The 27,140-nt window shown below is 43.8% G+C and overlaps 1 protein-coding gene across 9 annotated transcripts in view; it reads left to right on the forward strand.

Moving 5' to 3' along the window:
• The window catches only part of GRIN1 (glutamate ionotropic receptor NMDA type subunit 1), a 775,019-nt gene that overhangs the window by 200,381 nt on the left and 547,498 nt on the right, over positions 1–27,140 (forward strand). For 6 of the 9 annotated variants that reach the window (XM_069241306.1, XM_069241313.1, XM_069241311.1 and 3 more), the window contains exon 3: positions 12,142–12,318. In XM_069241306.1, coding sequence (XP_069097407.1) covers positions 12,142–12,318 — 177 coding nt within the window. Of the gene's footprint in view, positions 1–12,141; positions 12,319–27,025; positions 27,089–27,140 lie in introns of all 9 variants that reach the window. The other 3 variants (XM_069241305.1, XM_069241308.1, XM_069241309.1) reach the window with 1 other exon arrangement.

Below are 27,140 nucleotides of genomic sequence, written 5' to 3' on the forward strand. Positions count from 1 at the left end.
TCTCTTGTTCTACTTGATGGCCTGTTTTCAGGATACCTAGTTCCAGTGGAGGCCTAGACTTTCTTCTGGCAAATGTGTTTCAAAAGGTTCAAGGTCCTGGCAGTGACACCCATTTAACCCTTGGGAAACTTCTTTACCGAGGTTGGAGGGTATGCACGGTTTTGAAACATGGGTAGCATCACCACATTGGAAGAATTGTCTTGGGCCAGTTGATGGCTGGCATTTCCTGTGGACCAGAAGCTGAGCATTGAGGAATCCTCTCCATTGAGAGAAGTGGTTTTCAGTCTTGGGAACCATTCCAGAAGATTTCAGGAGTTTACTTCAAGGGAGTTCCTTCACCAGAACTTGCTGAATACCTTCTATTGGTTTAGAATGACAGCTCTGTTTCTGTATCCTATATCAACACTTTTACCTTTTTATTATTATTTTTGTTTCATCATGCTCAACAAAATAGAATTATAGGGCCATATGTGCAAAATTCAGTTTTTGCTCTTCCTAAATAGTGAATCCTAAAAAATTGCAATTTAGGTAATACAAAATGGAATGTGCAAAAATTGAGATTTCCAAATAGCGATTTCTACAGAGTAGGGATCGTTATTAAGAAATCGTTAGGAAATGCTACACCATTGGGGCCAATGGGCCTACAGCCCCTCTTGATGCTCCCCCCAGTAAAGTGGTGCACATGTAAAGTGCACAAATGACCTAGAAGCATGTGGCTGCTATATGGCACTTCAAAAAATGCATTTTGGCCAGCTTTTTTAAAATTGCACATGGTTACCATCGACTTGGAGTTGATGGAAATAGCATTTCCTAAGTGCCTGTTTCTTATTTAGTAAATGCTTTGTATGTGTGCTTAGGAAATTGCAAATAGGAAATTCCTGTTTGCGATTTGCTATTTTCGAGAATCGCAAAATGTGTTTTCTACTTTGTGGTGAATTTGCTATTTAGGGAATCTCAAAATGTGATTTTTACTTTGTAGAAACCACATTTTGCTATTCCCTATCTGCATTTGTACATATGGAAAGGTAATTTAGCAGGGCAGCCCCTCCGCAATGGCGGAGGAGTGTTGCCCCACTCACGAAAAGCAGAAAAATAAAGGGATAATAAAAGTTTTTTATTATCCCATTATTTTTCCACCTTTGTAGTGCGGGGTGGGCCAGCCTCCCCCATGTCACTTGGAGTAGGAGTGGTATGTGGACTTAGAAATTCTCCACCGCTGCATTTTACAGCCAGGTGGAGACCAAGCGCAGTGCCCCACTCCCTCCCTGAGCAGCATTTCTGCCCACTCAAGCCAATCGGGGCACTTCTTTCATGCTGTGTAACAGCATGAGAGAAGCGTCGTGATTGATTGGGGAGGAAAGCACAGGAGACAAGGCGGCTGGCGGGAGCGGCGGATCGCAGAGGGGCAAGTAAGTCTATTTACTTATTTTTTAACGGCCCGCACTCCCCGCTATGCGCGCTGCCCTCCAGGCCCACCCACCCCTTCCTGGCAGCGGCCACAACTGCTTAACGTACCAAAATTGTTATTAGGGGCATTAAGAACTGCTAAATCCTTTCGTACATATGGCTCATTATTCTCTAATCAAGGATTGCGACTAGAGCTGTCACATTGACCCGAGCTCCGTCACAACACCACAATAATCAAGTTATTGCACCATCTGCGGCCCATTCATCCACTGCCACACTCGAGTGCACCACCGGCTCATTGCTTCTCTGTGAGGGTCAGAGCAACCCTTACAAACCACCACGATCTGCGACATGGAGCTGAGTCGACCACACCGCATATCGCGGCCAGAGACGGTTGGACCCTGCTACCCATGGACCGACTGGAATTCCACAGCCACATATACGTGGGTTCACATTGCAGGGACGAGGAGAGCGGCAGTGTCCTAAGGCGATGGGGCAGAGCACCACAACTGTTTGTTGTCGCACGTAGGCCGTGCAATGGAGCCACGGGGCAGCCCCTCCTCCATCCCCCTGTGAGCGGCTGAAGGCCCGGACACAATCTGCCTGCATTCTCCAAGCATGGGACGGAGCAGTGAGGCTCCCATTTGAGTGGGCTAGGTCTGTTTCCAGACACTGTCCAATGCCTCCAAAACTAATTGAGAGGACTACGAGACGGTGCAGTGAGCCCTACCCTTCCCACTTTGCTACTGGTCTGAAGGGCCCAGTGGCCTGCTTTTTCCCTGGCCTGTGCTGTGTATCCTGGTGCACGCTCTGTCTGGGGATCGTGGCCAGCCCTAACAGACTTACCTATGGGCACTGCGGATCCAGCTGTGAAGTCTGCTGTGCTGCTCCCAACGGTGGGCTGGAGACCCTTCTGCAAGGTTTAGTATCAACAGTCCATGGTCAGAGAGGGACCCTGTGCCTCTGCACTGCTATGGACCATGGGTGAGCTGCAACAAAGACTTGGGCTCCCACCCTCTCCCCTGTGTCCAATGCATTGTTCCACACCATGCTGGTTGGCTTTGCTTTGTGTCTCTCTTCGGAGGGGGCCACGCTTGAGGAAGGCGACCTGGGGCCCCCTACTTCTCAGCCCTCTGTGGAGCGCAGTCCCACTTGTGGGGATCCCACACCCTACAGTAGCGCTTGAGTGGCTCACAGGAAGACTGAGGGACTCCTCCCTTATGTGTGAACCACTGCCGCTTTGAGACTGGGGGATGGTGTCACTAACATTCAGGGCAAACGATTGATGATCACTGGTCTGCCAGGGTCCTGGTCTCTTCTGTGAGAAGGCACTTTACCTCCCTTCTGGAGGGATGGGGGTTTTGGTTTCCTCTCCTTCCTTCATCCTTTTCTCCTGCCTCGTGGCAGCCCTGAAGGTGGTGACGCCCAGCACAGACCAGTGACTTTGATCCCCACACTGTTGTGTGGTGCGGGGGAACACTGTGGACTGCCACGCATGGGGATCTACCGCTTTCTCCTGCTATAGTATTGTAGTGCCCGATGGTGTTGTGATGGTTCACCCAAAAGGCACCAAACCAGGTGACAACCTCCACAATTCCTCTCCACCTGACATGGACTTACATTGGTGGGGACACCCCTCAACACTGGCCCTGTGCTGCAAGTTACGAATACTAAACTTACAGTGCACCACAACTGTTTGTTGTCGCGAGGAGGCCACGCAATGGAGCAATTAGGCAGCCCCTCCTCCATCCCAATTTGCGACTACTGAAGGCCCGAACACAGCCTTCCTGCATCTTTCAAGCATGGGACGGAGTAATGAGGCTCCCATTTAAGTGGGCTAAGTCAGTTTCCCGGACACTGCTCAATGCCTCCACAACTAATAGAGGGGACTACGAGACAGTGCAGTGAGTCAACCCATTCCCCTCTTGCTACTGCTCCTAGGGGCCCAGTGGCCTGCTTCATGCCTGGCCTGTGCTGTGGATCCTGGTGCCCAGGGAGCTGCTTATGCTCTGTCTGGGGACCGGGGCCAACTGCAACAGACTTATCCACGGGCACTGCTGCTCCAGCTGTGAATCCAGCTGTGCTGCTCCCAACAGCGGGCAGGAGACCCTCCTGCAGGGTTTAGTATCAATATTCCTACGGTCAGTGCCTTTGCACTGCTGCAGACCAGGGGTGAGCTGCGACAAGGACTTGGGCTCTGCCCACCCCCTTGTATCCAACACATTGTTCCACACCGTGCTGGTTGGCTTTGCCCAGTGGCTCATTTCGGAGGGTGTCACGCTTGAGGGGCTGCCCTGCTTTTCAGCCCCCTGTGGAGTACAGTCGCACTTGGGTTGATGCCTCACCCTAGAGTAGTGCTTGACTGGCTCAAAGGAAAACTTATGTGTGCCACGTTGAGACTGGGGGATGCTGTCACTAACAAGCAGGGCAACCGATTGATGCTCACTGGTCTGCCAGGGTCCTGGTCTCCTCTGTGAGAAGGTATTGGCCTCCTGGAGGGGAAGGGGGTTTTATTTTCCTCTGCTTCCTTCATCCATTTCTCCTTCCACGCGGCTGCCCTGAAGGTGGAGACGCCCAGTAGAGACCAGTGACAATGATCCCCCCACTGTTGTGTGGTGCGGGGGAACATTGTGGACTGCCACCCTTGGGGCTTTACCGCTTTCTCCTGCCATATTATTGTAGCATACAATGGTGTTGTAATGGTTCACCCAATAGGCCCCAAACGGGTGACAACCTCCACAATCCCTTTCCACCTGACATGGACATTGCATTGGTTGGGACACCCCTCAACACTGACCTGGTGCTTCAAGATACAAATGCAAACTTTACAGAGCTCTTAGCAGCCTTTGTACTACATGGTGAAACAGAGGCTCCAGCATTTGGGGCACAAGTACGCATTGATTTTCCCAGCTAAACTCAAAGTTATTAAAGGAGATAGGGCATCAGTTTTTCAAACGCCCAAAGAAGCATGGGACTGACTGGAATTGAAGGGATAGCATCCCCCTCTGGACTGCCTGGACGCTGAGGGGGGTTGGATGATGACACGAAACAGATGCTGGTCGACTCACAAAATCCTCTTTTGCCCTTCAAAAGAACAAGCAAAGCAAGAGAGAGCTCAGGTGCTCACAGCACTGGTACAAGTGGGATCTCCTGGTTCTGGCATCGAAGTTGGCACTCTGGAGGCATCGGAGATGCTCTCTTTAAGTGGCTCCATAATGGTTGAGATCTTGGAGACACTGAGGGGGGCCAGAGGGCACCCCGATGACTGCTTATCTCCTCTAAATACTTTATGTTTTCTATATCCTTTTTCTTTGATTTGGGAGAATGATATCAGTGTTGAAGTTGTTGGTGTTGTGTCTGTCTACGGGTCCACAGAGGTGACTTTGTTGCACTGTGGCTGGGGAGAGGCAAAGATCGCACTCTGAGCAGAGCATCAAGGGACACAGTTCTTTTGATACACACTGTGCCTGCCATGTATCACCCCACACCATCCACAGGACTGCTTTTCTATATGTATTACACACTCTGTAAGGGCTGTGGCCAATTGTTGCACTTTTGCACAAAGACTTGGGAAAGGGAGTTTGGAGTTCTGTTTGAGTTTGGGTACCCGCATGTGTGACTGTATGGGTTGATGCTACTTTCTTGGTCTCTACATATGATGTTGCGTCGAGGATGTTTGTTTACTCGCTGATGGTGTTGCAACATTATCAGCTGCTCACATGGAACGCAAGATGCATAGACTCATATTTCAGGTGGCACTGTCTCAATGCTTACTTGCAGAGGCCCCATGTACACTGTGCATGCCTACAGGAAATGCACCTCACTACATTGGAACTCACCAGGCTAAGTGGATGATGGCAGGGTGGGGTCTATGGGATGACCTACTCAAGCTATGCACAGGGTGTACCGTGTAGGTGGTCCTGGGAGTGTCATTTACAGTGACTCACATGACAATAGATCCAGAGGGTCACTTCCTGAAGAGGGTGGCACAGCTATACTTGGGATCTTTTGCAGGGGTGCACACAGGGCAAGTGGTATCTCACTTGTTCCCAGTGGCTTGGGGCACTAGACCGGGATGTCCCCCATTCCCATTGTCCCCATGTTTATGAAGTCCCTGGCATGCTGCAGGTGAGACTGTGCCCGCAGAGGATGCTCGTGCTGCTGGGGCACCTCCAAATTATATCTCGATATGAAGATGATCCATTGATTTATTTAAAGGCAGACAACACTGTTACTGGGAGCAAAGGCGGTGTTGGACGACTTTGGGAAGATGTCTGCACTTCATATTTAATTGGGATAAGTCCTGCTTGTTCCCTTTGACTCCAATACCTGAAGAATGGATAGAGGCGCTACCACACAAGGACCTGACCTGGAAGTTTAACTCCATCAGATATTTGGGGGTGCAAATCTACCATGACACACTTGACCTAATGGAGGGAAACCTACGGAAGGCAGTGGCTTTGGTCCATCACTCGCTTCCCTTTTGGACTGGGCTGCCACTGTCACCGATGGGCAGAATTGCCATCCCCCGGTTACTATATTCCTTTGTGACCCTCCCATTGAGTATACGGAAGGCATCTTTAAGGACCTATGGAGTGTTCTCATAAGCTTGATACGGGGTACCCAACTGGTGATGGGTGACACTTAGTAAACTATTTGCTGCATTCGAAGATTGAGCTCTTAGAAGTCTTGATGACAAACTCTACTATGCAGTGGCCCAGCTGCAGCAGCAGATGAGATGGTTACAAGGTGCACCGTCCTTTAAATACACTGGAACTTTGGCGGAGCTACTGGGATGATCCCTTTTAAATAGGCTTTTAGATGCTGTTCCGCCCAGAAACTTGCATGGTGTACTATGGCAAACAGCCCTACATGTTTGGAGATGGTACGTCTCCAGCGGCTCGTGCTCCATGCTATATGCACCCAGTCTATCGATCTGGGTGATGCCTGAATAAGCTCTGCTAAAGAGCACGTACCGTACACAGGAATGGGTGGAAGCAGGGATTGAGTCCTGGGCAGATGTGGTCACGGAGGACGAACTCTGAAAGTTTGAAGCTGGGACGCTGGAACCCAGGTTGGGGCCAGATCAGTTCCTCCTGTATTCGGCCCTCAGGGATGAGATGTGGAGGACTTTGAGGTCTGATCCGGTGTAGTCTCCTATCGAGGCACCATTGGAGGTGGTCCTGACAAGAGGTAAATCTACTAAAACCATTACACGCCTATACACTGTGCTATGGCACCGGCCACCTGGAGAGACTGCAAAGTTACAACACTGGTGGAATTTAGCACTTGAAGTGGACATCCCGGCCAAACAGTGGGACCAGTGCCTTCAACCGATCAGCCAGGTGACACGCAACAAACGTTACACCTCATTCAGTTCCAGTACCTGCATCATGCGTATCTCACCTCACAAAGGAACAGCATGATGTTTCCAGGTTCACTTGGTACATGTCCCTGGTGTGGTGAGGCAGACGCTGATTTTCCCCACCTGGTTTGGTCATGCGTAGTGTTGCACCGCTTTTGGGTGCAGGTAATGGAGGTTGTCCCGGAGACAATGGTCCATTTGTTTTCTGTTTCTGGCTGCCTTTTCTGTTTTCTAGAATTTGGCACTGATTCTGGCTAAATGCTGCATCACTATGGCCTGGAAATAGGCCACGGTACCTTTATTACGATGATGGCAGACAGACATGTGCGCAGGGCAAAATAGCAGATGATTGTACATTGGAGGTGATGGGGAGGACCTACTGGGTGGCTGGGATGCCTACATAGAGAAGCTCGAAGTACACTCAATGACTGCCCACCTTGAGAGCACTGTCACTGGCCCTACTTGGACGGAGATGATGGGGCTCCTCACTTGACTGAGTACACAATTTACTGTTTGGAGAGCCTGAGGAGCCAGGTAGACACAGGTACAGACCACCCCTTGTGAAGCCATACCGCTGTCACTAGCACTTTGAAATACTTTCCAATGCTTGAGTGCTACATGGGTATACACAGGCAACATAAAATGCAGAATAGGCTTTATACACAAGGGCCCACATACTCTGCTTTGGGGTGGATTTTACAGTTAAATTTGTTGTGGTGTTATTTTGTTCACCATGAGATGTCTATGTATTCATAATGGGGTCTTCTCGTTGGGGAGGAGCTACTATGTTCACCTGCTATTGACAAGTACTTTATGACATTTACTGGCCTTCCCGAGACGATGGCCATATATAGAAGGGTGCACAAGCCTTGCATGCTGTATCAGAAGGTGCTATGGACAAGAGTGATTAAACTGTACCTGACTGCTTTTCTCTGCTAAAGAGTGTTATTACTGTGTGCTAGATGTGGTTCTGTTACTTTTGTGCATTGTAAAAGCAATAAAGACATTTAAAAAAATAATTCTCTAATGAGATTTAATTGGACAATTGAAGAATCCCTGATTGGGTGTGTGTGTTGCCTATTCATTGGTGCACCCTTAATTTCCATTCATATTAGTTATTAAAGTGCAGATAAAATTTGAGAGAACAAGATGAAATTTGCAAAAAAAATGGTAAAGTAAATTGGAACAAAATCCCAAAAAGTGGAATATAGGCAGTAGCTTTTGATGGATTGATGCCATCACTGTTCTTCTATTATTCAAATGCCAATGCCCCTAGGCAGCAACTGAGCCATTTTATAATAGCAGTAGATGCAAGACTGAGGAGCCCCCTACAGAGATAGCATAGTCGGGAGAAATATTCAATTAGTCTAAGAAAAACATAGTATAGGATTTAGCAAGGTTGATAATCGAGCCACACAGACCAGACACAACAAAGAGAAATTGGGCAGTACTGAAAGGGAGCTGCAATCAACTCATAACAAAATACTGAGTCACAGGAACAAGAACAAATGAAGGGAGAACATAGTTACAAAAATCATAGACTGGTAGCTTTATGATATTAAGATCCTTCGACTAGTAAGTGCTTAAAGCGCATTAAAAAAGCAGGATGCACTAACGGTGAAATCTGAAAGATCAAGCACCTTGATGATTTGGCATTAGGCCTGTGATTGAATGGTGTCTGTTGAAACTTTGAGTTACAAATCCATGAGTAGTCTCTGAAAGGTATACATTTTGGTCTTTACCTATATCGCCCATAGTTGACACTGACTTCAGAAATGCAGGGCAGAGGAAAGGGAATGGAATTAGCACAAGTGTTGAATTAGAAGTCATTTGCATTCCAGTAGAGCGTTACATGGCTGTATGTCTGTCTGCTGCATTGGGGACCTCTCAAGATTGCAGGAGACATGACTGCAGGGAGCCCTTAGACCACTTGGATGCTTCCTATTAAATGTAACATAAAGTATTCCTATTCTACTGGATACAGGGGCAGATGAGGAGCTCTGTGGGGTGCAGGGTAAATGAGAGACAGAGGTGCCAGGAAACATGCAGCAAAACTAGACCTTCAGACATCGCTAAATTTGGTGAAAGGGTTCTGCCAGGGTGACAGAGTAAACTACTTTGTTGCCCTGATGGACATTAATCCATCTGCCAAACTGTAAATCAGGCCTAAAATGTCTATATTCAAAATTGTTAGTTATGTTGGTTTACTATGTTGGAGATACTTACTTGGTTTTATTGATTTTTTTCTTGTATATTTGTTTCTCAGATTGTTTCTAATTTGGATATTTTCTTCCTTCTCTAGTATTTAGTTCTCAAATTCAAGAATTTCACTGTTTAGCTTCAAGGTCCAGTCAGATGCAAGTTCTGTCTGTTTTAGGAAAAGCACATCAGACATTTTATCATGTCTTGAAAATTAACATTATATAGTTACATCAGTAAAACATAGATGGTCATAAATATTAGTTTTCTTATCACATGTGATTGTTTGAGTGAGTATCCCTTGCCAGATACCTATCCAGTGTCCTCCGTCTTGGCCTAGCTGGAACTTCGGTTTCTTTATCCAGTGCAAATAAAATAGTAGAAGTTCAGATAAATTTCGAGGCAGATGCATAAAATGTCTAATAAAAAAGAAATGGGCATTCTGCCCTACATTAGGATTAGTTAGATAATAATTCCTATTGAATCTATCATCCAGTTCCCTCTTATTCTAAGATAGTGACTAGAACAAAAATCAGTATTTTAAAGAAAGGATCGTACACCTAATCTCATACACCTAGACTGACAATATACACACCTGTCTAAACAGATGGTACTTAAGTTGATAATGGGATGTACATTCCTGTTTCCCTCAATTTTTATCTGGATATGTTTATTTTTTATTTTTGCAACTTTATATAGTGTAAAATAGAACCAAAGGTATTGGAGTGCTTTATAATGGCCCCAGTTACATTACACAAGGTCACATTGATTTTGAGGGAGGTTAAGGGCCTGATTTAGATTTTGGCAAATGGGTTACTTCATCACAATGGTGACAGATATCCCATTTGCTGACATATAAATCCCATTATCCCCTATAGGATTTATGTTTCGATGGGCAGGATATCCGTCACCGTTGTGACGAAGTAACGTGTCCGCCGAAATCTAAATCAGGTCCTAAGTAATTTGCCCAGAATCACAAGATGTTCAGCAACTCTGAGACTCAAAGCTGGTTCCTCAGTTCTAGAGTCAGTGCTCAGGATGTAACGTTGTGAGTTGTGTGGAAAACTTGCTAACTCATCACAAGATGTTTAGGTTGGGGTGATCTTTTTCACTACCTTAGTAGTAGTAAGCGTGTCAACCATTCAACAACTCTCTTTAGTAATATTAGATTATTTCAGTTCTGTTTGCATCATTTTATAAGTACATTAAATTAAATTAAAGTGTTCGCATGTCATGTTATCCCGTAGCCCACGTTTTCTCTGTGCTGTTCAGTAGCAAATTCCTCTTTAAATAAGCCACAGGACTGACTGGTGCACCTCAGTAGTCAGGGATCACCTTATTCAGGGAGGTTGAAACCTGGTCCGAAAAATGATCCCAGCCTTACGTAGGATTATTAGTTAGACGTAAATGTTGATCATTTTAGTTCATTTATGTGAAGCCTTAACTAGAACCCTGATGAGGATCAGCTTTACTTACAGACTCTCAGTAGTGTTTAACTTAGATTATTTATACACCTACTTTGGTTAATATGTTTTCCCATTACTGCAGTATGTCGCCAAGGTAATGGTGTTGCTATCTTTATCTGCTTCAGTGTGAGAGATGTAAACCTGTCAATTGTCACTGCCAGTCGAGCGATTCATCACCAATTGTCTATGGCTACAAAAAAGGCCTGTTTATTTCACTGCAGCCTCTACCTTATTGATTCACTTTGGGGACAAAGGTTGCCAGTGGTTTAACAGACCATTCAGGTAATGCATTGGACCCACCAGCCTTCTTCACAAGAATATCTCACCTGAGTTCACGTGAGACTAGAATGGCCGGTTCATCGGCCAACTATTCCTGTGTTTGAATTATTGCCCAGGAGTCACAGTTTTTATACTGTTTTTGCACTTCTGTAACATATTTATTAGCACAGTCTGGAGCTCCTCACATGGAATGGACAAAGAAGGGTGGATATATCTTCTCGTACTCATGAAGCCCTCCCCAACCGTGATCCAATTTAGAAAAGAGATGAAGACTCGCATCTTGAAAACACAGTACATCACCATGTGCTGAGTCAACTTCTGCTCCAGAACCCAGCACCTCACTAATCAGTCTTTACTGTATCTTCGTCTTTGACACTGTACTGTGCTCTGCTGCCCTTTGGCTAAGTTCACTCTATACAAAACCACAACATGGATGCAAATATACATATTTTTTTAAATTATTTGGTCTGGACTTTAGACTCAATAAAAAGAAAACATTTTTAATCAATGCCTTCGCTGAAAAAAGTGCAGTATGTTTTTCAGTTCTTACCTGTAGCAGCTGACAACCAAGAAGGTGCAATGTAGGAAGTGGGCAGTCAGGCAAGTCTGTAAAGGAAGCTGTGAGGGGATGGGGTCAAGGCGGGGATTGGCATCTCATCATGCTTTGAAAGCAGGCACCTACCCAGTAGCCTCCCGTGCAAATGTTAGATTAGTAGAATGGCGAGTTCAGCCCTGTTGCAGATGTAAGAAGGGCAGTGGCTTGGCTGGGATATTCCCAGGAGTTGAAAAAAGGGAACATGGCCAGTGTTGAAGAAAAGGTCACAAGGAAGATGAGCGATAAGGTGTTTTGAGTGGTGGAGAATGCACGTGTTTTGGGATTAGTAACAGAGAAAAGCAAATCTATGGATGCTGCAACAAACTTTGGAAACTGGGAAGCTATAATAGCAAGCTTGAACAACAGGCTCAAATTACTCTGTTTACTTATCACATATGACAACACTGCTGATATTATTTTATTGGTTTTTCATTTTAGCTGTTCCATACAATTTGACAGAAAGTTATCTAAGTACCTTTTTATCTCAGGGGGTGCCGTAGGGAGTTTTACTCGCACTAATAGGAGAAGGGCTACTGAGAAGGAAAAGTCTATTGTAGACGGTTTACATCCTGCAGGGACTACTCGCATGTGTTCCAGACTGGTTAATATTGTCTGTGGGGAGTTAAATTCAATTGCAATGCTCCACTCCCCTGAGTGTAAGAAGTTGTGCTTTTCAATCAGGCAGGACAGACATCGACCAGAGACAGCTGCTAAATATGGGAATGTTTTAAACCATATCGATTCCTTGTTCTTGGGTAAGCATACTCCGCTGGCTTGGAGGTGTTTGTCGACATCTCAAATGACTCTGCCACTGGCCTTCTGTCCTGCAGAGCATCCATCTGTCCTTCCTGCGCACCGTCCCACCCTACTCCCACCAGGCCAACGTGTGGTTTGAGATGATGCGACTCTTCAACTGGAACCACATCATACTGATTGTCAGTGAGGACCACGAGGGTCGAGCAGCCCAGAAGAAGCTGGAGACCCTACTGGAGGAGAGAGAATCCAAGGTCAGTTCTGGGATAGCTTGCTCCACTTTGCATATAACAAAATAAAAAAAATACAAATAGACAAAAAATAAAAATCTTCAAACTGTTTTATGTATGTAGATATCTGTACGTGAAACACATTTTCTTTCCATTGTAACATGGCTAACATTATGCTTAAAGCATCAACAGTGTCTGACTAGTACTTGACAGAATGTTGTACTTTATTCATTTCACTTGCTTTGCCATAGTCGAAATCTCCTACATGTAAATCAATCAAAATGAAGGGAATAACCTGGAGCTCTGCAAATATACAGTACTTGATCCAGAATGACCCATATATTAAAGGCAGTCCAGCTAGTCATGCACGATGCTTAACGTTTCACTAGGATCCATATTCATTTTTTAACAGTTGCATTAAAACCTTTGCTGAAAAAAACAGAGAAACCAATGTTATACTAATCATCTCGATTGGTTTCGTCAATTGGCCTTTAATGCTTTTATGAGATGACTTGAATTTTGTTACACAGAAGGGCAGTGCACCCTCTCTTTTAAGCTCTGCTACATAGCTTCTGTAACTCAGACTCACGATTCCATCCAAACACCCGCTTATCACAGCTTTACCAGCATTCACCCTGCTCTGTCGCTGCAGCCGCTTTGCCTCAGACCAGCTTATTGAGAAGGTGCACTGTGCTGGACACACCAAAGTCAAATCTGATTCTTCTGCCTCAAAGGGGAAGGGGCTGTCGATGGCACCAGTTTTGTAGCAGCAACTGTTCATTTACCCACCGCATCTCATTCATCAATGAAAAGGAGTCACCCCCATACCTGAGGGATGTGGGGTCCAGCAAACCAAGCACACACATCTCATGGAAAGTGCAGCAGCTGATGCTGCAAGCAGTGGCCTCATGCATGTGACGTGGGGGCGTGAAGACGCAAATAAGCAGAACCTTACATGTTTTGCACATGGGGATCTGTAGTGTGTAATGAGGCATGCCCCTCTTTACCCTAGACTGAAACTGCATGGGGCCACTGCGTAGAAGGTAGCAAGTCATCATCTATCATTAGAAATTGATTGTGATTACTGATTCTCTTCTTATTGTTTTGTAGAAGGGTTGATCTTAGGATTGGAGCTGAGGCGTACCACTTTGCTAACCGGCCACTGCTCTATACTTTAACCTAGAGAGACTGCTGACCTCCAACTGAGAAAGGTGAAGGACTTGCCAGGTATGAGGCAGTGGCAGTACTTCTAAGGGGAGAGAGGATGATTAACTCTGGCCACCAGTTATTCTAGGAAAACCAACAGCGAGGACAGATCTTGGCCCTATCTGCTGCAATATGTGTTGATACACACTGTCTCCTTGCATGCACCTCTTGACAGTCCCCGCATGCTTTATCCGTTATATCCCATTTTACCAACAATCCTTTACGTTCACCACCAGCCACCCAGTTCTGCATTAAATCTGCAGTCTCAAAATCTCATAATAAGTCCAAAGCATAATCAGTGTGACAAAGGCTCCAATTAGTTTACAAACTGCTCTGTTAGATAAACATTTAAGGGCCTCAAAGGAGCTTCAGTGTAGAATAGCTTTTCTCCCATTCACTAAAATAAGTGAGTAGGCGTACTGTAGAATTAAGGAAAAATCGACCTGCATACTCACATGAACTGGGGGCTTATTAGTTGCTTGTTGAAAGAGAGGCTGCAGTCTAATGCTTTCTAACCAGTCTCCATGCCCAAGGTCACTCACTGGTGGGTGAAGAGAGCCATTGTGGTGGAAGGTAATTCCTCATCTGCTAGCAGGACACAGATATTTTTAAAAAATGACCACAAAACACTTCTTTGCAGTATTAGTTCTTCAGTGTACAGAATAAAGTGGGATTGATGCCTTTAATGAAATATTTTGTTTAGATTAATCTGCTGCCAGGTCTTGGTTATCGTAGCCAGCAGCACCTATCTTTTGCAGCCTAAATAGCCATCCTGTTGTAGTTCAGAGGCAATACCTAAATTACTGTTGTTATCCCAGGGCCACGGAAATGTTGCAGGCCGCAGCGTTTTCTAGATAATTATGGATTTGTCGCATGTGCCACATAATCCGCCATCTGGTGGATAACCTGCAGATTTTACCAAAAAATTGTTTTAGCTCAAACGAATCAAAAGTTACTAAAAAACTCAGCAACACGTATTGCCTTGCAGAGGAAGGTCCTTAGCAAAGTTTACCTTATCGCTTTCCTTTTGCTTATTGCTTTATTTAGGTGTTAAACTGGCACTAATGAGGTGAAACCTTTACCCAACAGTGTTAACACAGTGACACACAGAGAACACAAAAATCCTAGGCTTAGGCACATTTATATTCTTTACTGGTCCCATTCGAACATAGGGACTCATTCACAAAATCATCAATGAGTGTGGGAAATAGTACTACAGGAGTACTCTTTCAAGTCCTCTTTCATGTCTTTTTGAATAGGCCCTGAAACGTCCAACTCCTTATTAAAAAAGTGCAAAGAAGACAAAGTCTTCAATTTGCATCAATTGCCTATGAATATTCCCATTTTATGCTGATATTAGCTGTTTTCAGGCCTGTTGACAAGGATGTGTGAGAGAACATAAAAGACTACCGTAGGAGTACTCTTTTACCTAGTCTTAAATACTTTTGTGAATCAGGCCCAAAGAGTTTTCTTTAAATATGCTGCAGCTATTATGTAATGAGATGCCATCATTTATTTATATACTTTTGCATCTGATCAGGAGCTCTGTGCCCGGAAACTCTGCAGAAAAATGACCCACATTGTTTAATGGCAATTTTATTTCGACCAAGAGAATCTTCGAAATCTTTGTGAGTAGGAATCGACAACAGCCCAAAGTACATATGAAGGCAGCAGTATGCTGTCTTTCCTAGTGATGATAGCTGCAGTGCACGCTGTGCTGCTCGGCAAGGACATCAGACTGAAAAATAGTGAAGGACTTTAGTACCTTTGTCTTCCTTTCTCTATGCCACTGAAATGTAATCCTTCTCGCTGTTGAAAGGTCACAGAATTACACATTTGCATCAAATGATTACATCTTGTTCTTCTTAGAATATGTATGAAGACATTTTAGTAGAAAAAAATCCAGCATGCCATCCGTCTCCCTTAAATAATTAGTGGTCTGCTGTAGAACATCCAGAAGTGCTAAAATAAATGTAATTTTAATTCATCATGAGACATATGCACTAAAATGAAAACTGCCTTCTTGGATAAAAGCAGAAATACGTGAGCATGTGCTTCATGGTCCTCTCACAGTGAGAAATCTCGGGGAAAGGCTTTGCTGTGCTGTTAACCTGTCAGAAGAGAGAAACCCCCAGATGCACCTCATCAGAGTAGGAGAACCCTCTTCAAAGTATATTTTCAATCCCCACTCGGAGTTTCGATCTACTCGTCACTCGTACATGGGACAGAAGGGACCTAATACCAACTTCCCATCCAGGAGTTTAGTTTTGATTCTTTTGTTGACAATTGAGTGAGGAGCACCTGGGGATATGTTTAAAAGGGCCAACACAAAGTCAATGTGTACTTGAAAATAAGGATCTTCAGCTGCATGACGTGAATTAAAATAGGCCTGCCCACACCTCGGGTTCCGTCTTAAGCCCAAACCGCTCCGGATCAATGCTCAGAACTCTTGTCTCTTCCATTTGTCTTTCTAACTTCCAAAAATGTAGAAAAATGATCATCTGTTTTCTCAGTAAGAGACTGTGCTTCATACCTGGAAATATAGGGACCTGCTTCTAGATTTTGGTTTCATCACAGAAGGGTGAAGTGAAGCCTTCTCGGTGTATTGGTTGTCTACGAGTCCAGCCTTGCTCATACAAAACAAAAGTTTGCTAATAAGTTTCTGTTTCTTGTTATTCTATATTAATTGTGATATCACTATTTTACCCTAAGAGATCTTTACTGTAATTCAACATATCCCTTTTACCTGAATAAGGACCCCAGAACCCGTTAAAACAGAATACATAAAACACATTTTCTCTAGCAAAAAAACAAGCTGAAATTTAACTTCACTAACCTAAGGGCTCTTCCCCTTTATGGACGAGTCCTGGCAAGGCAGGTATCCAAAAATTATGCTACCCTACAACTTATGTTTTTGCAGGTTGCATGGAATAATGCTGGGTGATCCCTTGCTTATCTGCAGTTATCAATCACCAAACCCAGTTACTTTGTCACCAGTCAATTGAAAGGTAGCCTGTTAGTGTGCTGCTGACGAGGCTGCCTGATCAGAGTGATCAGCATGTGAGACTTAGCTGAGAAGAAAGTTTGAACTTTCTGTGCTAATGACTTACAGTGTAAAAATCACACAATCCTTGTAGAGTATGACATACTCCTCTGAGATAAAGGAGTTTGCAGTTTTTATCTCAAGATGAATCAGGAAACGCTCACCAGAAATAGAAGCAGGATCGCAGTGTTTTAAGTGGATCCATTTGGGTTTCTGTTGATTACGTACACTTTCCCTGGAGACGTTGCTTACAGTACTACTTATAGTTATGAATTCCCCAGGTATGCCTTCAATAGCTGCTCTTGAGATGCAGTATAAAGTGAAATGTTAGCTGTTTTAGAGTTTTTCCATGTTTGGACTCATCCATATGACAAAATACTTATAAATCAAATGGAAAATGATGTGACTGTGGATCTCTTCTTGATTCTATTGGAACAAACGTTCTTCCTTTGAAGAACACATTTTTGTCCCTGGTGATGTCCAAGCAATGATGTGAACCATAAAACTGCTACAATGCAGAGTAGCATCTATACATTTCTTGTCTGTCATGCATATGGGATCCCTGCATGAATGATTAATGGTGGTAGAGCTTAACCACTGTGTTAGAAATGGGGTCTTTGGTTGGCAGTCAGGTTACACCCTGTCCAAGAAAGGACCCTCACTTTAGTCAAGGTAAAAGAGAATCACCCTCAGCTAACCCCTCCTCACCCCCTTGGTAGCTTGGCACGAGCAGGAGGTTTAACTTCAGAGTGCTAGGTGTAAAGTATTTTTACCAACACACACAGCAACTTAATGAAAACACTACAAAATGACACAACACAGGTTTAGAAAATAGAAAATATTGATGTAAACAAAACAAGACTAAAATGACAAAAATCCTCTATACACGTCAAGTTATCAATTAAAAAACAAAAAGATTCTTCATGTAATTTTAAACACAACGCTAACGCTGAAAATGTACCTTGGGCGTGTCGAAAATACCCCTGGACGGGCAAGTGTGCATTAGAAAGGGCTTGCAATGTGTCGATATCACTTTCCCCAGCTCCGGGCGTCGATCTTCCGGTCGCATTACAGGCGAGTGTCAATTTTCAGCCGCAAAGCTGGCGGTGCGTCGATTTTTTTGCCGCAGATCGCACTCGCGTCGATCTTTTCCCCGCACGGCAGTCGGTGCGTGGATTTCTTACTCTTGGGCTGCAAGCTTCTCATTTCAGGATCCCAGGAACTGGATAGGGCATGACTTCTCAGAGTAGGAGTCTCTCCAGAGACTCCAGGTGCTGGCAGAGAGAAGTCTTTGCTGTTCCTGAGACTTCAAACAACAGGAAGCAAGATCTAAATCAAGCCCTTGGAGATTTCTTCACAAGATGGAAGGCACACAAAGTCCAGTCTTTGCCCTCTTACTCTGGCAGAAGCCGCAAATGCAGGATAGCTCCACAAAGCACAGTCACAGGCAGGGCAGCTCTTCTTCCTCAGCTCTTCAGCTCTTCTGCAGGCAGAGATTCCTATTGGTTTCCAGATGTGTTCTAAAGTCTGTGGTTTTGGGTGCCCTTCTGATATCCATTTTGCCCTTTGAAGTAGGCCTACTTTAAAGGAAAGTCTCTTTGGAATGTGAAATCCTGCCTTGCCCAGGCCCCAGACACTCACCAGGGGGTCGGAGACAGCATTGTGTGAGGACAGGCACAGCCCTTTCAGGTGTAAGTGACCACTCCTCCGCTCCCTCCTAGCACAGATGGCTCATCAGGAAATGCAGACTACACCCCAGCTCCTTTTGTGTCACTGTCTAGTGTGAGGTGCAACCAGCCCAACTGTCAAACTGACCCAGACAGGGAATCCACAAACAGGCAGAGTCACAGAAATGGTATAAGCAAGAAAATGCTCACTTTCTAAAAGTGGCATTTTCAAACGCACAGTCTCAAAATCAACTTTACTAAAAGATGTATTTTTAAATTGTGAGCTCAGAGACCCCAAACTCCACATGTCCATCCGCTTCCAAAGGGAATCTACACTTTAATCAGATTTAAAGGTAGCCCCCACATTAACCTATGAGAGGGATAGGCCTTGCAACAGTGAAAAACGAATTTAGCAATATTTCACTGTCAGGACATATAAAAACACATTACTATATGTCCTACCTTAACCATACACTGCACCCTGCCCTTGGGGTTACCTAGGGCCTACCTTAGGGGTGCCTTGCATGTAAGAAAAGGGAAGGTTTGGGCCTGGCAAGTGGGTACACTTGCCAAGTCGAATTTACAGTTAAAACTGCACACACAGACACTGCAGTGGCAGGTCTGAGACATGATTACAGAGCTACTAATGTGGGTGACACAACCGGTGCTTCAAGCCCACTAATAGTATTTGATTTACAGGCCCTGGCACCTCCAGTGCACTTTACTAGGGACTTACTAGTAAATCAAATATGCCAATCATGGATGAACCAATTACATACAATTTAAACAGAGAGCATATGCACTTTAGCACTGGTTTAGCAGTGGTAAAGTGCTCAGAGTTCAAAAGCCAACAGCAGCAGGTCAGAAAAAATTGGAGGCAGGAGGCAAACAGATTGGGGATGACCCTGGATAAGGAAAAAAGTCCAACACACTGGTATTAAAATGTGGTTACTTTAGTGAAAGTAGATAAAGAACTGAACTAGTGGAAGTTCAGCAGTGAACACGGTGGGGCCTTCTGTTCAGAGAAACTTCACAAAAATGAACATTATAATGAGACACTTAAAGCCTGGGAGCACACGTAATGTTACTCATGGTGGTGGGAGTCAAAGACTACTTTACAGATCAGAGTGGTGAGCTTCATTCTGAAAGTCTTCTTCTTGAAATTCAATAATAATGACTACATAAGAAGTAAGAAAGATCACACTCATTAGCCATAGATTTTCTCTGTTGCCCTTCCAGCACTCAGACATTCAAAATAGAAAAAGATGATCTGAGCAGGATTATCTGGGAAAAAGAAAAGTGCTGGCAAGAAAAAGGTACAGTAGGACATTGGATGTGTCATCACTACATAAAAAGTAATTAACGTTTTATGTCAAGATTAAGAAAATATAATGTTTTCACCAGTGTCCATCAAATGCCTTTCTACCAATTGGTTTGAACCTCATGGTCATTCAGACAAACGTACTTTGGATCCAGTCATAATAGCACCATTGTTGCCAAGACAATGGTGATACCTAAAATGTCTTTCGACCGCAGAGCAACACAGATGATTCTTCTTTGTAGGAAAGGAGATTGGACCTTCAACCACAATGTGACCTATATTGAACATGGTCACTTAGGGCCAGATGTAGCAAAGGGTTTGCGCCTCGCAAACAGCGAAAATCGCCGTTTGCGAGGCGCAAAAGCCTCTTTGCTATTCAGAAATGCATATTGCGAGTCGGGACCGACTCGCAATATGCATTTCAGAATCGCAAATAGGAAGGGGTGTTCCCTTCCTATTTGCGATTCGGAGTGGAATGCAATTCCATTTCGCAGTTACCATCCACTTGAAGTGGATGGTAACCCACTCGAAAATTGGAAGGGGTCCACATGGGACCCCTTCCACTTTGTGAATGGACCCACAAATATTTTTTCAGGGCAGGGAGTGGTCCAACGGACCACTCCCTGCCCTGAAAAAATACCGAAACTAAAGGTTTCGTTTTTTTTTAAGTGCAGCTCGTTTTCCTTTAAGGAAAACGGGCTACACTTAAAAAAAAAAAAACTGCTTTATTTAAAGCAGTCACGAACATGGAGGTCTGCTGACGACAGCAGGCCTCCATGTTTGCGAGTGCCTAGACTCGCTATGGGGCCGCAATTAGCGACCCACCTCATGAATATTAATGAGGTGGGTCATTGCGACCCCATAGCGAGTCGCAGTCGGTGTCTGAGACACCATACTGCATACCAATTTGCGAGTTGCAAATTGCGAGTCGCAGGGACTCGCAATTTGCAAGTCGCAAATTGGCGTTTTGCTACATCTGGCCCTAAGTTCTTTAAAGACTGATTATGTGTACAGAAATTTCGTGTTTCAACTAACTTTATTTGCTATCTGTGGCAATAACAGCATATTTGAGTCATGCAAAGTAGCCCCATCTATCACTCTTATGTAATATCCTTTCAAAGGTATTACCTAGGAGGGAATTTGCTGAACATTTTTTAAAGAAATTACTCACTGTGTTCGAATCTTCATGATGACCCACCATCATGAAAAATGCCCCTCAAGAAACAATTTTCTTTGAGCACACCTTAATGGCCTACCTGCTTATGTTTTCTAATGTGAGGGATTTTAATAATAAAGTTATGAACTATTATGAAAGCCCAATGATAGAGAAGAAAAGTCACTCTGTTTTCTATCATGGGTCATTTTATAATGTAACCGCTTGATATTCGTACCTTTCATTTTTTGGAGGACATTCCAGTACTTTCAATCAAGTTGTCAATTTTTAACTAAATTGAGTGTTGACTAGCACCTCGTTCTGGGTGCTAGTGTCATGTCACAGCATTAAATAAGCACTATCAGCTCCTTAACAAAGCGTAGTGTATTCAATTAAGTTTCGGATTTAAATCCCAATCAATAACTTTCCCTCTAAGAAAGCTTCACGTAGTTGATAAAAAAGGAGCCTGGGCTGAACATTAAAAAAATCTAAATTCTCAATGTAGATCTATCCCATTAGAAACCTGAAGCCATACAATACAGAACCCGGTCATTAATATCAATCAATGTAGCCCCTGTTCAAATGTGCTTTTATCAGTTAAAAAACATGAAATCCAAGAGCAGCTTATGATGCATGAAGTTTATAAAAATGCGTTTATTTTTCCTGTGTTTAGTTTGAGTAGGTGAAGCTTCATAGTGGAAAAAAAGTCACAGAAGATTGTAATTGTTTTCAAAATTGCTCCAGGGAGGCAGTGACTTGCAGCCCGGTGGAGAAGGTCATTTCATCCATGCCCGACAACATCCCATTCTTTAACTGTCTTGCCAATGTGCTTCCTTTCGTGCCTTTACGTTTGGCTATTTCCTGTGTGTTCCTCTCACTACTGTGTGTTTTTGTCTTGCTTCTAGAAAGTTAAATCAGAACTGAGGTCGTGACCAGCCGGATGTTTCCACTGTCTCTCATGATAGGGGAGGGGGACAGTCCAGTGCACTCAAGAACACCTCGTTCCTAAAGAGAGGGCGGGGGAGGGACGTATACATCTCCCCTCTATCCCTTTAAGAAGGATAGCTGACCTATTCCTAAATACCATATGCACGGGGAGGAGTGTGTTGTCTGCGTTGCATGCTTTCTTCTCATCAGTGATAGGGGCCTTAGGCAGCAGTGTGTTGATCATGCTGCTTTTATTGTGTGGTAACCGGCGTTGTCACTTCCACAATTTTTTATCATCTGTAGATCTGCATGCTCCTTGGGGAAATTCACTGGGAAGTGGTACTGGTGCTGGGCACACAGAAAATGTCTTCTTGTTATATGTAGAAATCAACATTTCATACATCAAGTGCTTAAGGTCAGGGCACAGAACAAAGGGGATTCTCACTAAAAGATGAAATTATTTTGATCAAGTTAGTGCAAAGATTATGCTACTTCTGAAAAATAGGTTTAGTTATTTTTATGCCCTCCTTCTGGCAGTTCTACAGCATTGCTCCTGTAGGGTGGCTGGAAGTAGGGGTGTACTAAAGGGTAGCTAGCTTAGCCTTAAGGGCTATTAGGATGAAATGTTTTCTTTCCCATCTACTTACATATGTCTTATAGTCTACACTTATGGATATGCTGATGTACAATGTATAAGCTGTAGGTGTCTCTTGATCTCAACATGCAGTTTCAAGTTTTGCACTAGGGTAGACATGTTAACAGAATATCAGTAATTTCATATATGAAAAACTAATAAATATATGAAAGGGACATAGGGAAACTGAGTCGTTTAGAAAGGTGCCACTTTTTACACTTATATTTCAAGGCCGACCTTCATGAGAGGAATACAAGTGCAGAAGTGCAGGGGAAGGGATGCAGGATCTGGTATCAGTCCATGACAATTCAAATAATTATCCACTCATTTCCTCAAAGGAAGAGGGAGGTCCAGAACTCTGATGATGTCTGAATAGAAACCAAACGCCTCTGCATTACTCAGGTCTCTCCTTTTAAGACAACATTTTTAAAAAATACCAATATCTCTCGAACCTTCCATTCTTTCATTGTGTTTGGTTTCACACTGTAACCCAGCTCAGTTCATCCCATTCTCTCCTTCTCCCTTCTTCTCACTTTACCTTGAACTTACCATTCTTTTCTTTCTCACTGGCTATCTCGCACTCGTTCGTACTCTTTTCCGCTCTCCCATTCACTCCGACTTTCTCTGTCCGTTTGCCTCCATCCTTTACAACTTCTTTTCCATGTTTTCCCTAGACCGCTTCTCCACTGATCCTACTCCAATGCTGCCTCCAAACTGCCCATTCACCTTTATACTCATTATTCTCCTCTACACTGGGACAGAACATCAAGTCCTTAAAGTACATTGTCCATCCCTTGTCCACAAGATCCGCTCACCTGCCCTTCAATGGTCTACCAGCCTCACTCTTTGAGACAGTTCATGATCAATCTATTGAGCAGATAATTAAGGAAATATTGTTAAATTCTGATTCTGGAATTAAAGTAAGGCAGCAGAGAAAAATATCTAACTGGACCTTAAGTCCCCAAGTGAACCTCTGCACCCGATACATGGCACAATTTTCATCCTGAGCTAGCGTTGTACAGCCAACATCCTCCTGAGAACACATACTTTACCTTCCATAATGCTGCACATTTATTGCTCTACCGACTTGGTGGAGCAAACACAAGTGTGTTAATTCGATTTCTTGCTACAGAAAAGTAGGTCAACCATTCACAGGAGAAATAATTCAGAGAGACACAAACGCATGTGCTGCTCGTTGCAGCGCTATGGAGCTCTCAAGCACGCTTCATGCAGGGGGCTGCATTGTGTGCTAATGGAACAGCGTTTTATCTTGCAAATTTTAATGAACAAACATCCCCAAAGGCAGCGGACTTGCTTGCCTTGAAATTGTTCTAGTTCGCAATACAGCAACCTGACTGAAAGCAAGTAGGTCTGTTCAAGAGTTAATGATATGTCTTGTGAGTGATATGACTGACCCTTCATAGCCCTTCTTTATGAAACACTAGCTTCAACGTTTTTCATAAGGCAAGTGTGTACTTATACAAAAAGACTAGAGAACCCTCATATTCTGACATGATCTCTTCTATATTGGTGATTCTGACCTGGGAGGAAGCACATCTTGAACATTGTATTGTGGTTGAGAAGCCTTCAGTCTATTCTCATTGGGCAACATAATGTCCTTGTTTGCTACACTATAAGACTGCTTAACCAACATAAATGTAAACAACCTGGCGTATGTGGACATAACACCTGAGTCAGCCTTCTTCAAGACCCTCTTGGCTCGGTGGTATTTCCTGCTCATAGATTTTTGCAGCCGAGCAGCACAGTCTAGGAACTTTGACATTGCTTCTCATTGGCGAAGTTATAAGCATGGGGCCATATTTGGCTGTCCTATAAATATACTGGTTGAATGGTGCATTGTTGCATAGACTTACATGTCAGCCTTCACCAAGACATCTTTGACCTGTGGCTCTGCATCACAGTTTACCGGGTGCTCTGATATTTACAACCTCTCTCTCTCCCCAACGAGAAGAACAATTAGGACTCTTGAGAACTCCTCTGCCTCGTTTTCGTCGTCATTGTCACGACAAAAGGAGTATCAATTACTTCACCCCAGTTCAAAATGGCAGGTGTTGATTTGCGTTTTGCTCAGTTGAAACCAAACTGAACAATCACTGTGAATCACAAAGAGTCAATCTGGAGAAGTGGTCCAGTCTAACCAATCATCCTTCCTAATCCTATTCAGACATCATCAAAGCCACGCCATTCTCTCTGTTCTTGACTCGTTACATTGGCAATATTATCAGGGCAGGGGTGAGTACATCACACAAAATAAATTTTCAAACTGGTTATAATGTCAGGTACTAGCATCTCACCCGTTTTACCTATTTTCTTTATTACCTGCTATTACCCCCTAGTGGTGTAGAGGTCAATACACCGAGTAACAGATACAGCTTTTCTCAGAAGATACGCGCAAAGTTCAGTATCTTAGTATGACCAGAATGTCAAGAGAGTTGGGTGTTGCCTCTTTAGATGCGGTCCTGGGTAATTCGCAAAGGTTGGGTGTTGTAGCAACAGGTGCAGCCCCTTGTTCGCCACAAAGGTTGGGTGTTGTAGTCTCAGATGATGTCTTGTGCATTGAGAGTTATTTCCTGTAACTTTCCTCTTGTCCTTCTGAATAGAAATGGGACATGGCTTCTCTCGAAGGCTGCACTAACACTGCACAGTCTGACTCCGTAGAACCCAAGACTTGTCAACACATAGAACTCAATGCCTTGTCTCTAGGGCGGCTCACACCAGTGATGTCACCAGAGCCAGGCATGCATCTTCCTTGGTGGCAACACACCATAATATTACAAGGACAGGTTCCTTTGAGGGGCTTGGACTCAGATGTGCAGTTTTATTGATCATATTTGGGCTTTGATTACAGCTAGTAGTAAAATCACCATAACATTAGCTTTATAATACAGTTTTAGTCAAATGTGAGTCAGTGAACTGAAATACATGCAAGTTTTCCCCACTTACTTTTGGCAGTGTTTAAAATGAAAAAATATATTGCAGGTACTTGCTGTGTCACAGTGCTTTCTTCCTTCAGAGACGTGCCGGAAGTGTCCCACTAAAGCATTGGACCCTGATCAGAAGAGCGCCTAGAGTCTCACTGCAAGTGCCCATAATAGCCCATTCAATGTATAGTACATTTAAAAGTGCCATGGAAGCCCCACCTAAACTACGGAGGAAATGTTAAGAAACACTGTGCAGAAGTGTTGTGGTAGGTAGAGATGTGCCCCTCCTGTCCCATTAAAGGTACTGGTGATAAGTTAAGAAGTGCGCATATCATCCCCTTAGACTTACGGAGCTCCACTGATAAGTAACTGTGCTCTGCCGTTAAAACCCCCGGGGCTTCTCTGAAAAGTGCTATTACTGTCCTAGTAAAGTACTGGGGCGCTGTTTAGAAATACTGATACTGCACAATGTAACCGATTGTACCCCTTTTCTAAAAGTGCACACACTGCCTCGTTTAAAGTACTGCCACTTTTAAGTTCCCTGCCTTATCTTAAGTAAATAGAAGTGCCAGTATTGTCTTAGTTTCAGTGTTATAGCCCTATGCGGTAGAATCGTTAGTCGATTAAAAGTGTTGTGGGCCTGCTCCGATCTGCCAGTATTGTCTCATTAAAAGAACTGGGGAGTCAGCAACCCCGGCAGTGCAAGTAACGGGACCCCGTTTATAAGGATCACCAATTTCCCTTCGAGTACTTCTCGCAAGTTCTAGCACAGCGCTTCCGAAAGTACTGGGGCCCTACTAAGAAATATTTTCATATTAAACATATTACGACCTACGAGTAAGGACCAGAACTGCTATAAAAACGGAATTGAGGCCTTTAATGAGAGGTGCATCAATATCATGTTATTGTTACGTGGTATAATAATTATTAATACCTTTTTGTGAATTCCGAATTGTATAGAGCTCTCTTATGAAAAGTCCATATGCTTTTCAATTAACCACAACAGGACTTCACTAAAAAGTAAAACACTTTTAGGGATCCTTGTGCGTTATGTCCTTCCCCTCCTATTAAATGTATAGAACGCTTTTTCATAATTGGTAATACTGGAATATTCAGAGTAATGAAGTCGTTCTGAGAAGTGCCAGTGCTGGCCTGTCTCAATAAAAGTATAGGTTCAGTCCAGAAATGCTATAAGATCACTGTAATGTGACTGAAGTAGAGTCACTGAAGTGTCTAAGAGTCAATAATGGCTTGTGTAGGCCACTTGCTCCAACATTCCAATGTTTGTTTTCTAATTCTCCCTGTATATTTGAGTACCCTCTACCTTCAGTGGGCTGAATGTTCTAATCGATTATGGCCCTTCTGCAGAGGTCTATACCAGGTATACAAGGCCCCCTTCCTCGTTGTATGTCCTCGCCTCTTGATTGGGCCTATAACTTGAGAAGATGGCCTTTTACAAGAGGTATAGCCAATGACAGCAGGCTAGAAGGCTAATTGTGGTACTATTCAAAATATCGCAGTCCATTTTAACCATGTTAACACTGTCCTGCCAAGCTCTGCTGAGAAGTGTCCATGCACTTGTGAAAAGTAAGACGTTCTGGCACTTCTAAACTAACTGTACCTGCTCATTTTAAGCATCGCCTTTTAGTAAATGAGGATCCTCAGACATTCACTAGCATCAGTAGTGCGTTTTTGCAAGCTCCAGTGTTATATGTACCCTTTCTAGAGAGCAGTGGAGAAAGGAGGTGGATGTTGGATTGCTTTACTACACGTCATTTTCAACTGTTTATAATATTCTTCTGTGTCTACATATTTTCTCTGTGCACATTATTCATCAGAGTAAAAAAAGGAACTATGAAAACCTCGACCAACTTTCCTATGACAACAGGCGTGGACCTAAGGTATATATGCATGGAAAATGCACGTCGCCCATCAAGTCTAACTAGCAAAATG

The sequence above is a fragment of the Pleurodeles waltl genome, chromosome 6 (genome assembly GCF_031143425.1).
Source record: "Pleurodeles waltl isolate 20211129_DDA chromosome 6, aPleWal1.hap1.20221129, whole genome shotgun sequence".
Classification (NCBI taxonomy): Eukaryota; Metazoa; Chordata; class Amphibia; order Caudata; family Salamandridae; genus Pleurodeles; species Pleurodeles waltl.